Source organism: Vanellus vanellus (genome assembly GCF_965231255.1).
Source record: "Vanellus vanellus genome assembly, chromosome: 1".
NCBI lineage: Eukaryota > Metazoa > Chordata > Aves > Charadriiformes > Charadriidae > Vanellus > Vanellus vanellus.
In genome coordinates, this window is record NC_138905.1 from 139665193 (window position 1) to 139678934 (window position 13742).

The 13742-nt window shown below is 40.7% G+C and overlaps 1 protein-coding gene across 1 annotated transcript in view; it reads left to right on the forward strand.

The window, feature by feature from the left end:
- The window catches only part of ARHGAP6 (Rho GTPase activating protein 6), a gene marked incomplete at its 5' end in the record, with an annotated part of 348127 nt that overhangs the window by 322080 nt on the left and 12305 nt on the right, over nucleotides 1–13742 (forward strand). The window contains 4 exons of the mRNA XM_082498508.1: nucleotides 983–1038; nucleotides 4805–4955; nucleotides 6097–6245; nucleotides 9579–9758. Of these exons, the coding sequence (XP_082354634.1) occupies nucleotides 983–1038; nucleotides 4805–4955; nucleotides 6097–6245; nucleotides 9579–9758 (536 nt within the window). The remainder of the gene's footprint in view (nucleotides 1–982; nucleotides 1039–4804; nucleotides 4956–6096; nucleotides 6246–9578; nucleotides 9759–13742) is intronic.

Consider the following 13742-nt stretch of genomic DNA (forward strand, 5'->3'; position numbering starts at 1 on the left):
GTAGCTTTTGTTAGACCATGAACTTTTCAAAGCTTAGAGATAATCGATCCTTTTTGCAAGAAAAGGTCTAACTGCAAAATGATACCGTGTACACAGCTGCTTAAGTATCTAAGATTTTCCCTTACGTTCTCATTGCTAAAGACCATCTAACCTCCAACGTGACATTTACTCTCAACTTTTTCCGATTCTGTTACTCAGCAAAGTATGTCTATTCAACAACCACATTATCATTTGGTTGATATTCTGTTAGTATCTACAGGGCTAGAAAAGGTCTTGAACTGATTTCTTATGGAATAGCAGGCGACAAAAAATCCCACACCACTCTAAGTCTAAATGACAGAGGCACACCTTCTGCACTTTGCCTGAAGTGCAACAGCACTTCCTTATAGCTTTCCCTCTATATAATAGCTGCTCCTGCCCTATAAACTGCACTCAACTCCCAGGCAGAGTTCTTCCCCCTCGTAAGCTGCCCGAGTGCCCTACTTATGTCCCTTTGAAATAAACTCTTAGCTTTGTCTTGACCAGCACTGTAAAGCCAGCAGGTAACCCCAAACACCAGCTGCTTCCTGCATCCAAAGACACAGCTTTGTGTCTGAGTATTTAGTTATTTTATTGCCTGTTTCCTTTGATGTCAGTCCTGGAAGTGCCACCTCCAAACGCTGAGCAGTGCCCCACTCTCTGCGTACCTCTGTTCCTCACAAAGTAGTAGTAGCACTACCAAAATGGCATCTCCAGAAACGTCACAACGATGCGGTTTTGCGGGTTAGGTGATGTGAGGTCCTTAAGAAGTACACTGGATGGCTTCTTAATCCAAGAGAGCTGAGTTTTGCATCAGTATGGTAAGTACAAGTTTGTAGAGAAATACATTGGGTTTTATTTTTACTCTTCTAGGTACACACATAGCCCAGATTGCTTTGGTTCAATGCAATTCTCAGCAGAAAATTAAACAGTAAAACCGTTGTCTGATGTGCTATACTTGCAGGTCTCCAGACAGTAGGAATATTCAGAGTTGGAAGCTCAAAAAAGAGAGTAAGACAGGTGAGTGGATATGGATATATTTTTCCCTCCTCAGCTATGATACAAACAAACCCGATTCCTTTGTGTTAGGTGACTTCCTCCCCATCCGTCACCTGGTGAAAGTCAGGTTTTCTAGGTCAGTGACTTTATTGTGTTTTTGATGGCTCATAACAGGCCATTTCCAGTCATCTTTTACATTTGATGAAATCCCTGTCAGGTTCTCGGCAGGTTAACAGTCTTTGCATGTTTTGCTCTGGAGAAGTAGCACAGGGTTGGAGATCCACATAGACTACAGTGATGAAATTTTCCAAAGGTTACGCTGTAGGGAAAAAAAAATCTTGGCTGCTAGTTTCATCTCAGAAACAGCTGAAGCTCCCAAAGTAAACCCAAACTGTAAATCTTTTTTGGAAAACTTACAATATGAGAAAATATGCAAGTACAGAACAATCTCTTTGACCCTCAAATCGCTGCTCCCAAATCTCACCTTTTTTTTTTTTTTTTTTTAACCCCTGTTAAACTTGAAGGTCAAAGCAGACCCATCCAAGTCCTAGTCTCAGCCAAATGTTGAAAAAGCAAAGACAGTCTACAGTTAGGTTCCAGAGACAAAGTCAGAAGTGGGTGTTTCCTCAGCCTAGATATTTCATTGTTTTTCCAAGAAGTTGGGAATACACGTTGAACTACAGCAGGAGAGAATAGTGCTTTATGATTGTATGATGCTTGGGGAGAAGATGAAAAGTTACAGGAAAATACCCCTGTCGGGAAGTGTATGACCAAAAAGACCAAGCAGAAAAAAGCGTAAGAAAGCTTGACTGCATCTGATCCCAGAAATAATAGCTCTGTGTTGCAAAACTAGACAACATAATGGTTGGATTTCTGGAAAGTTACTTTGAATAGCTGAACTGACTCGATTCTGCCTGGTACAATCAGCCCACTGGTTTGTAGTTTGTTCTCTAGCAGTTTCTGTTGCTGAGTGTGGCTGGTATAACACAACACTAAAAACATTTTTGGTCCGCAGAGACCGTTGTTAGATCAACACTGAACTAGGTAAAGTATTGCAAAGTAAGTTGCCTGTCATTTGCATTGCAAGCTTCAGTGTCAAGACGTATGTTATCATTCAGGGGTGAGTACAATTGCATCATGCCTCTGGGGAAAAAGCAAAGGGCTTGTATCGTTTACTTGTAAACTAAGCCTTACTCTGAACGTCAATGACTTTCTTCAGTTTTTCTTTTACCGTGTTTTCAAAAGCTGAGGAAATCAAGAGATTTGGATATTTATGTATTCTATTACACGGACTAATTTATTGAACTAGGTGACCTAATATATTTCACTAAACAACATGGAAGCATCAGCTTGGCCCTTGCAGTTACAATAATAAATGCTGTCAACATGAACACATGGGAAAGTCTGGATTCAATTAAAATTCCACTCATTTTCTGAACCATGGAAAGCCGAACTCAGTGCTCAGATTTTGGTGTGCTTTCGCAGCTGTTCGTTAGTTTTTCTTGTGTAGAAAGTAGGCATAGTTTTGCTTCCCTTCCTCCCCCAGTTAGAAAATGTCCTATTTCAACTGTAGTTTGTTGCAATAAATTCATAAGCAAGTAAATGCATGTGCCAGTGGGGCTTTTGGTTGGTGAGCAGGAAGAGAAAAATCTAGAACAATCGCGTCTATTACGAACCACCTCCTTCACATGAAGCGCGGTGTAGGACAAAGATTCCTGAGCTAGGGTTGACTCAAGGCGGTAGGTCTGGTACATTGGGGTGGCAGGTACCGGCTTGTGCCCGGAAACTATACAGGTGCTGGAGCAGAGCATCACTGCTGAGCTGAGGGTGGGCAGCCTTCTATGCTGGGCCCGGTGACTCGGAGGCAGCTCTGCGGGTGAAGCAGCCGCCAGACCCTGAGGTTGAAGAGCGGCATGGCTGGAGCTCTGCTCTCCCATCCCCTCTCCCAGCAGGGATGGCCTCAGCTCTCATGTCTTAAGCTCCGCTGAACGCTGTAGTTCACCAGGTGTGCTTTCCAAAAGTCTGGAAGTGTTCACTGTGAATGAAGTCTGAGACACTTAAAGTTTAAACTTAAAAATACACAGTGTTAACAGCTGTGATACCTGGGCCTGAAATGTTTCGTCAATGATTATCTGATATTGTGCTAATTAGGACATCTCTGTAGGCCTCACAGGATATCAGATCAGACATGCCATATTCAAGACTGTAGCAGCAGTCTGTGATTTAGACAGCTATTTGGGAAGTCCAAATTCCTGATGCAGTGCTAATCTGTTTTCCTCAGTTGCTTTTGGGCAGTCGGTGCAGGAGCAATCTTCTGGATAGAGGTGATTTATGGTGCTCCATAGGGATGTTTCCCATTTGTGACCAGTCTGAAGAGTACAATTGAGCTGGGAATGAAATCCCCACATTGGCACTGGAAGATCCTTGAGCGCAAATCAGTGGGGGGAAGCATAATACCAGATAAAGAACAAATTCTGGTCTTCATAGCATAATTATTAATTAGTAATAATGAATTATATTAATGATGTTAAAAGTAGTCTTATTAAATTAGAAATGAGGCTGTAGTTTTTATAGAATACCTTTCACACCTGGTATGAAAGCACAATTTCAGCTGAAAATATGGGATTTTCTACATTCCTCCACACTATGCACACTCAAGATAGATTTGCTTGTGGTCAAGATTTGCCACAGATTATCACAGACACATAGTTTGCCTGTGACTTACCTTCTTCTTTTTGATATGTCTGTGATAATCCTGGTAAAGAAAGCTGATACCTCTAATTTCCTCCTGTTCAGTAAGAGTTAGATAGAATTACTCTCTGAGAAGATCATGTGAGATCATGATACCCCATAATATTTGCAAAGATATGAAATTTTGCTAGGAAGTAGTTTTAAAACATCTTGACTATTTTCAAAATGAAAAGAGAAGAACAGGTGGAGTGCTCAGCCTGAAGAAAGTATTCTGCTGGTGGTGCTGGGAAGTCTTTCCAGAAAGGCAGGATTTTATCTTTTCGTAAGGCATCTTCGATGTGAGAGAGGGATTTCTTCTGCCTTTGGGATGTGTGATGCCTTTGAGTTATACAGAATTTGTCTGAGGACTGTAGCTGGAAAAAAATAGCAATACCTTGTAATGGTATTAGCTTGCTGTTTGTTAACTCCCTAATGATGATCACTTAGTGAATATAACTAAATTAGGAAAGCAGAGCAAGATATGTATGGACAAATGCCATGAAGTCTTAGCGAACCTGGTGACTTACTGCTTATGCTTAAACATAATCTTAAATCACAAGAGAGATGTGAGTTTCATGGATTTTAACATTGTATTATTATTATTATTATTATTAATGTTTTTGTACAAAAACATATATGTTATGAAATGGAATTTTAGTCTTTCCTGTCCTAAAATCTAGGTATAATGCAGTAAGGTGCTATAAGAAAGCCTTTCTTGCAGTTTTCCTTATTCTCCCTGGTTTCTGCCTTTGATATTAATCTTAAAATTCCGCTAAATTACATTTACTTGGGCACATTTTTTCATAAAAGAGTGCCATATATTAGCTGGAAAGAAAGACTTGTATTTCATTACAGTCTGGTACAAACCTTAAGTTATATGTAGTGGAATGAGCAGCAATTAGACATGAACTATATCTTTGACCTTACCAAAAACTAGTCATGTGCAATCTGGAAAATGAAAACAAGTAGATCTACATCTTGAAAGATCTTCTGTGTTGGGATGTACTAATTGGGACAATGATAAGTGACTGTGGTTTTGTGTCATGATCTTTTTCAGTTACGTGAAGAGTTTGACCGGGGCATAGATGTTGTGTTAGACGAAGAGCACAGCATTCATGATGTTGCTGCTTTATTAAAGGAATTTCTGCGTGACATGCCTGACCCACTTCTCACTAGAGAACTTTATACACCTTTCATCAACACTCTCTGTGAGCTCTGCAGCATTTTGATTTACTGATTTTCAAAAGCATACCTGTTTGAATTCTGTAATCTCTACTAACTATATTATTTTTTTCTGTGCACTTAATACTCTGGCCTTGATTTGCTCCAAATATTTATATAGTATAAATTTGCTGAGGTCTTTCCTTGGTTTCGTACTGTGTAAGTATACCCCAGGAAACTAGAACAACAGATTATGCCTATTTTTTTGCATTCGTGTATAGGATGTGATTCATATTACCTGTTAAATCCTGACCCTGTTGTTTGTTCACCGTTGGCAGATGAGAGCCCCATTTGAAGCCTGGTCTCTTAGCACCATTAACACTTTTAAATTTTAGAGCTATTCACTGACCAAAGATTCCAGTCTGGCTTCAAAAACCTAGCTTCCAAAGTTCAAGTTTCATCATAATTAATGGTCCTTAAAGCTGACCTTTTAAATACTCCCAAATGTGTTGCCTTACGCTAAGACCTGGGTGCAGACTCTTGCAGATTTGGGAAAAAGTAAAGTTGGACCCTTCAAGCTTAAGCTGCTGCCTGGTCTGTGTTCTTTAGATTCTTTCTAGCCCTCATGTCTGAGATCCTGCCTCTGTCCCACTTTTGTCACTGACTGCCATTGCATTTTAGATGGTTAAAGTGATGGTGATTGCAGGTCATCCTTTGTATCTCTAGTTGCTTTCCCAGTCTCCTAGTAGATCTGCAAGATGTGAAATTGAAAGAAAACCCTTTTAAAATGACTCACGCATAAACTTGACTGGAATGCTTCTCAGCGGTGCCCTGTATGTACCAGTAGCTATACCTAAATGAATGGAATAAGTGGAAAATTAAACAGAATTTTTGTGTCCAGTGACAGTGATGGAGGGTACAACACAGATTTTGCTCTCTTAAGGCGGAGAAAAGATCCTGTGAACCTGTGAGCAAAAAGTTGACCAACCAAGGCAAAAATCCCATGACAGTGTTTGTTACACTTTTGACATTTCCTTAGAGTTTTCTCTTTTTCTTCTGACATTGTAAGGAAAATGATCCTTAAACAAAGCTATTCTTCTGCCTTCCCTTGGGCTGGGAACAGTATATTTGTTCTGCTTTTAGGTTAGTTGGAGTGATTTTCTTAGCATGTATTTTTTCCCCTCTTAGTATTAGAGCCAGATGAACAGCTAAGCACCTTACAGCTTCTCATTTATCTTCTACCTCCCTGTAACTGCGATACCCTACACCGGCTGCTGCAGTTCCTCTCCACAGTGGCTGGCCACGCAGAAGACACCACAGACAAAGATGGCCAAGAGGTAAGTCCTGGTCGCTTGCGTCCTTCAGCTTTGCTTAATTCATGGTCTGAAAAGAGATCTTTAAAGCTGTGAAACAAGCACAGTGGTGGCATACCCCTGAAAGATAGGAGAGATTTCATATTCGTGCCTGCGCATTTGCCATTTAGTTGTTTACTATGTACTTAGGGCTGTGAGAGTTTAATCTTTATATGACTTAAAGAATTCTCTCCTTGGGAAGATTCACAGCGTAATCAACCTCATTGTTAAGAATGTGTCATGTTATCCATGCTTCCCCCCCCCCTTGCTTTATCCCATTATATTCTATGGAAAAAAGACTCACATAAGAAGGTGCCAGGAACTCAAGAGTATGCTCTTTCGTTCTCTTTTCATTCTCTGCTGTTGCTTTCTTATATGACCTTTGGACACAGCAGTTGACTTCTTGGTTCCCTTAGCTTCCTTGTATGCACTGGGTAGCAAAGAAGAAAAGATAAAGGACGGGAATTACACTTGCACCCTTGCAACTGTTGGAGTGCAATCACTAGTGCGATTAGTGGTTGGAGTCAGGGTCCATCTTTTTGCCCCTTTTCCTTCTGGCCTCTTTCTGTTGCGCTCTGGACCAAATACAGTGGAGAGGTTGGAGTGCACCCATCCCACAGAGACAAGAAGACCCGCGGCCATGTAGCTAAGCTGTACTTCTGAGCATTCACACGTGCGCATCTGAGCTGCTCATACTAGAGAACAGCTGAAAATCCGGGCTTCCCATTTTCTGCCAGGAAAACGCTTGAACTAGGGGGCTGCTCTGCAAAAGGTGGCGACTCTGTTAACCTTGAATGAGATAGAGACGGTCTGTCACTGCTTGACAAAATTGTACCAGTTTATCTGTGGGAAGGACTTCTCTGTCCTCTGAACTGCCGCAGAGACTATTTCTGATGTTACTTCTGAGACTCTTCTGAAATTCTTAGAGAATTTTGTCTGCCACATGGAAAACCCTGCTGACTTTGTCAAATTTGGACACCTTTTTGCAGTTGGCTGCTTTTTACAATTGGCACTGAGACTTGAGTTTTGCCAAATTTCTGCCTCAAGTCCTAACTTCCGATATGCTGTATGTGACTTCAAGGCCTGTTTCACTTTTAAATCTGTCTTAAATGCTATTATTTTTGTCCTCAGCAAGGAGTTGATAAAAAAACTACACCACTCTGATGGAAAGCATTTAAAAAGAGCAGCCCGTAACAAGTTTACTGTGCTTAAAAACATCGGATGTGTAAGCCAGCCAGGGGTCGTGGTCCCCCTGGTCCTGCGAAGAGTTCTCTGTTGGTTCCGGAACGTACCCAAGAGGATCTTGTTGCAGGGCTAGAGGCTGACGCCGCTTAAGAGAGTTGCTTTGGCACAACAGTGGTGTTAAAGGCATTTTCATTCCCCTTAACAGTACATCAGCTCTGCTTGCTACAGGTATTTTGGCAAGGCAAATTTATGTAAGCTATCTTGGCAGTATTATAAGCATCAGGAATATTATGTGCAATTGGATACCTTTTATAGATAATACAGTATTCTGGTCACAGTTATTTAAGCTATTCATTAATAATTAAGTGAATAAAGGCACACAGGGCAAGAGAAAGTATTTTATCAGGCTGTTTGCTATCACTGGAAGGAAAACGCCCAAGCTTTGGCACACAGGCCCTCTTCACAACGCTTTCAAAAGCCCTCCTCTCACGAAGCTGAAGACAGATGACTAACTATTAAAATTATTCATTCAATTAATTTCAGCGGGTGTGTTTACAGCATTTTGTAAGGGATGCCCCGAGGCTGCCCTTAAGAAAAGACTCACTGTTTGTACAAACAGCCCGCACATGCAGATCCAGGCAGAGCCAGAGGCTGCCCCTGGCACACTCGAGGCACCGCCTGCCTGTGCATCCTTGGTGGCTCACTACTCTGACAGTGTTTGAAAAGCGGGTCGCCCGAAAACCAGCTGGGTGCATGGTGGTAGGCAAATAAGGGAGTGTGCAGCACTCACAGTCACGCTGGGATGAGTCTCTAAGCAAAGAGCCAACATGTTTGTTACGACCGCCTATGCACCTACTTAGGGCAAATGTCTTTCCAAGGTTACACGGTGGCCCCACCGATAAAAGGAAAAGCTCTTTTTACTGTCATCTCTATGCTGTCTAGTTGAGCTCTGTAAAAAATAAACCAGGTGCAGTCGGTGGACAGTTATAAGTTCAACTAGAACATTCAGTAAATGCCCTGCTACAAAAAAAATTTAAAATATTGCTTTGAAAGGATTCATTTTGTACTCATTTCTTGAAATGCTATTTTTACTGCCTCTTTTTGGTGCCTTTTCCTGTCCTTTTTTTTCGTTAATTAGTTCAAATGTAACTGAAACTAATGAAAAATAACTCTCATGATATTTTCTTGTCCTTTAAAAAAAGCCTGCAAGAAATACTGGGTCAACAGCTGAAATTCACTTACAGTCTTATATAGTCAACTACTGGCATCTTCTTCTGCATTCCCAGAATAGCAACCAAGTGGAGACACAGAGAGGAAGCACATGACCCCTGCTTTTTGCTCTGTGAAAAGAATAGAAGGGGAAAAAAGTAGTCTAATCACAAATGTGACAATGCAAATTTTGATTTAATAACCTATATGACGTATTTTTCAAATAATTTCTGTCTAGTCTAGTATGTATTCTTAGCCTTCTACTTCCTCCAAAATCAGGTTACTATTGCTTCCTTGAACACAGAGTTATGAAAGTAGGAAAAAAGTAAAAAAAAAAGAACAAACAAACAAACAAACAAAACAACAAAAAAACCACTGGATGAGTAAACATTTGGCATGTTCTGGGAAACAAGCAAAAAGACACGAAAATACTAATAAAAATAATGAGCACGCTCCTTAATTATCTAAACTGTTTTAACTTGGAAAAGTGTGGATTTTTTCACTATATCTGTTTCTAAACTTGCGTGCTACTTGAGAAAGCTAACAGTTTTCAGTATTTGGTCCTAAGAGACAGTAATATGCTCAGATGGTGAAGTAGGAGGGAGGTTCCCTGAGTTCAGAAGAAGTATGCCACTGCCAAGCTTCCAGGGAATTAAGGGCAGGCTGCATTTCCACCTTTTACTCCTCCAATCCATCTGAAATACATCCAGAAAATCCACAGTGCTTGTTGCAGAGATGTCCAAGCAAGGTGTTTCAGCATTCCTACAAATTGTTCGGTTTTTATTTGACTAGCACTCGATTTTGGTTTTGATGAATGAAGCATCTACAGATTGGGGGCAGGGAGAGAGAAAGTGTGTGTAGGTGTGTGTACCTGTATACATTGGACCCTGGGAGACCCTACCTCATTTATATTCTGTTTTCTAGATTACTGGCAACAAAATGACATCGCTTAACCTGGCTACCATCTTTGGCCCTAACTTGTTGCACAAGCAGAAATCTACAGACAAAGAATTCTCGGTTCAGAGCTCAGCCCGAGCTGAAGAGAGTACTGCTATCATAGCTGTCGTACAAAAGATGATTGAAAACTATGAAGCCCTTTTCATGGTAGGCTGATGTTTCTTCACGTTACTCCTATCCGTTTTTAAGTTAAATGAGGAGATGCCTGGTTGGTATTAAAGTAGACTAGGATGAAATAAGCTGTGGAAACTGCACTAAATGGGGGTCAGTTATCATTGGTAGAAAATGTAGCGTTCTATTAAGGACAATGCTTTGCAGTAAGCAATATTAAAAGTGCGTACTTATATCTTGCCTGGAATGCTTTCTGTGTAAAGAGTACCTTCCTTAGAAGATTTCTGTCCGTGGAAATGATGGGGTTGGCTATTCAGTTGTGTACTAAACAATGCACCAGCATTGCTCATTAGTTTTGAAGACAAGAGTGAAAATGACCTTTCACCTCTCAGTTTTGGAAGTCAGGGAGCCAGTTTTGCTGCAGGTAGAAGAGATCCTTGGTTAAGTTAAGGAACTACCTTCCCTACTGAAGACTTTCTTGTTGGTTGGATGGGGAGGAAAGACAAAGCTTTCTCATTTGTCAGTTGGATAGGAGTAGTAAAGAATAAATCTGTGTTGTTCCTGAGTACCTTTCTGTTCTCTTGCTGAAGCAAGGAAGTCCTTCATATGGTAACCTTGGACTTGGACACGCTGCCTGCTTAAGGTGCAGCTTAGATAGATCACAATCCTTGTGCCTGGCAGTTACCTGGACAGTTCATTCTGTGGCTTTACCTTTTTCTCTTTTTGTCTACAAAATTATGGATCAGCTCAGCAGGATTTTTGCCTGAGAGCACCCTGCTCTGGGGTAGCAGAGGCCAGTCAGACCTAGTGGTGGGCACTGTCCTGTCTTTATTTTAGTAGGTGTACACGTCTTAACAAAAACGGAGGTGTTGAAAAGGTGAAAATAGCTTCATTTGCTATGTCTTGAAAGTTAGCAGCACTTTGTTTTATACTGAGGAGATTGGTTCCCAAAGCAAGAGGAAGAACGTTCTGGAAAACTCCTTCAGTGCTCCAGCAAAGCTGGGTGCTAGATACAACTTCGGTGGGAGAAGATGGACGAGCCTGGACTGTGGGCACGTGGGGACTGATGGACACATAGTACTGTAAGGGGAAGGTGCCTGCCAGGTTTCAGCAGGGAGAGGAGCGTGAGGAAGGCAGTCACGAGCCCTGCCTATCAATCTCAACCTCAGATGAACTTTTTTGCGGTTTTCTTGTCTTTTCCCTCACACTGTATTGCCTTTCATTACATCCTTTGCTTTATTTTTATTCTTGTTCCAGTGAGACATTCAGCAATTTTTTTTCTTCTTCTTTTTTTTTTTTTTTTTTTTTAATGCTTTTCACAGTTTGGGGAAACTTTAGGTGCTATTTTTCCTTCCACAGCAGGAAAAGAAAGTGACAGAATGGCACTCTTGTGCAGAGGTCTGCTGGCCCAGAGCGTGGCTGACACTAGCAAGTTTAAAATAATACTTGAATAAGAATATTTGCTACACTTGAACTTTTCTTATTGTTGTTTCTCTTTAAGAACATTGTACAGCACAGCCGCATCTCAGCACATAATACTTCAGGCACATATTCAGACTTTCAGTGTGGAAAGGATGGGGCTTAGGGTTAGACTAACCTACATATGGTCTCTTTTAATTGTGATGGATTTATTCCTTTATCTCTTCAGTGCTTGCATTTGCAGCTGAAGGTTAAACACAGTGTGGAAAAAAAGAGTTTTCTTTTGTTTTCCAGAGCAGCTTTTCAGATTGTGGAGAGAGATTAGAATCAGCTTTCAAAATGAGAGGCTAGCTGCCTGTGAAAGAAGGACAAGCCTATCTTAGATGGTCTCCGGAAAGCTGAAATACATTGATGTGAAATTTATCGAAATGTCTAACAGATGAGCATCTCAGGGTGCTTTCACTCTTCCCATTGTCGTAGTTTAACAAACAACGTGGCAAGTTCTGCCTGTTTTCTGGAGCAATGTCTAGACGCACACATGATAATTGATGTGCAGGATTGTGTCCAATTGCTCATAGTTTGTGTTTTGTAAAGCTTCTACCAGGGTTTACTTTCAGCTTTTTCATGTTTTTTTCAGCAGCACAGGGAGGCTCTTTTTATTCTGAAGATAATTAGCCCTGTGCATCCTTTGGTAATAGATGCTTTGAAAGGAAAAGGCCTGTACATGTAATTGTAATAAAACTGATCATTTGAAATCAGACAACAGCAATTTGTTTTCCAAATCCATAAGAATGGGGCCAAACCAGGGCTGCTATTTATACTTGACATTTATGCTACTTACGAAAAGAAAAACATCTGGACTTGAGCATTTAGCTCCAGCTATAACATACAGTGTATTGCTGCCAAGGTGGTTTTGTGTTTGTTTTGTTGTTGTTTTTTTTTTTTTTTTCTGATACTTCTGTATATGGGGAGGTTATAAAATTCTGATTGGCTTCAGCACTGAAACTGGAACAACATTTGTAAAATAAAACCTAGGAAACTAGGATGTGTTGTGGAGCCCAGACCACAATATCAGAATGATTCTGACCTATTGGTAGGTCAGGAAAGTTCTGTTTGTCAGAACAACCCAGGATACTGGGGACTGTTTTTATTAACCATTTATCATTAGCATCAGTAATATGCGAACATGCGGGTTTCGTATAGAAGATGTATTCTGACCTTGCTTCGTTGATGTTAAAGTCTTTCATACCCAACTGTTACACATTTCAGTGAGTCTTAAGGATGCATTAAAACGTTTCACAGGGATGTACGAATGACTGTTCGCTGCCAGTCTCTGAACTATGCCCAGCGGTTGGGTGCTGGGAGGTACAACTCGACCACCCTTTGTCTCATTGGCTATGACTTGGCATGGAGAATGGAGAAGAGCAGCTTGGTCATGCGTTTTCATCTCCTGGCTCCCAAATGCAGCCCCACTGCACAGAAGCACAACAGAGTGCCATTTCTTATTTTTACTGTTAAAGGCTACTGTGACTTCTCCACTGAGGAGACAGTCACATGGTACCACATCAGTAGCAAGTGCCACATCAGTAGCAAGGGACAGCACTCTGTGCCGCATCAGTAGCAAGGGACAGCACAAAGAAGACACTTCAGGGGTCCCTCCGACCTCCTGTGACTCTTATGTAGCACCCAGCCCCAAAATCTCAGAATATCTACTACCCTACTGGAGTCCTGACAGCCCCAGAGCCCTCTGATCCACGCCAGTATGTGCTCAACTGCTGTTATTTCAGCAGTGCCTTGGCTTCCCTTCTGTCCCTGAATTTCAAGTTCTCATCCATCTACTCAGCCACAACTGCCAGTTAAACAATTAATTCAGTAGTAGTTATTGCAGCTCTGTAACATCTTCCTGCGATACCTATATAGTAGTTCTCTGTAAGTATAAATGTATAATTAAGTGTGTATCATTTCTACACTTGCAAATTAGTTAACTAAACTGAAGTAACTTGCTGCACAGGAGGAAACCCAAAATCCAGCAGACAGATAGCAAGGACACCATCAGTACAAATCCAATGGAAGGTTCATAGATTAATATGCCCTCATTCACTCAGATAAAAGTCCTATAACTCAATAGAACTGTAAAGTTTGTGTTTCACAGGTGCTTTCAGTTGGAACTGAACTTCCTGTTGGAACTCTTTCAGATTCATTTTTGATGGAATGAAAGACTGATTTTTATTTTTTCCTCATAATGGAAAATATATTTTTATTTTTCTGATGAAGACGTCTCAGTAGATTATTACAAGTGTATCAACTTGATGTAAAGCTGAATAGGAAGTTACATATGGAAAATCGTGGATTCTGCTTTACCCTCAAACTTTATCGGAGTTTATTCTATTGCATAGAAAGGCTGTCTAAACAGAGAAGTTACAGCACACCAGGTTTCCAAAACTGTATTCCTATGAAGAGAAAATAATTTATTTAAAGATTAGTATATCAATGACCATCAGTAAGATACTTTTCCAGCTTAGAGCCTAAACACAATTTTTAAAAAAGGCATATGCGGTCATACAAGTTTTTCATGGAGATTTTGGATCGGTTTGAATTAAA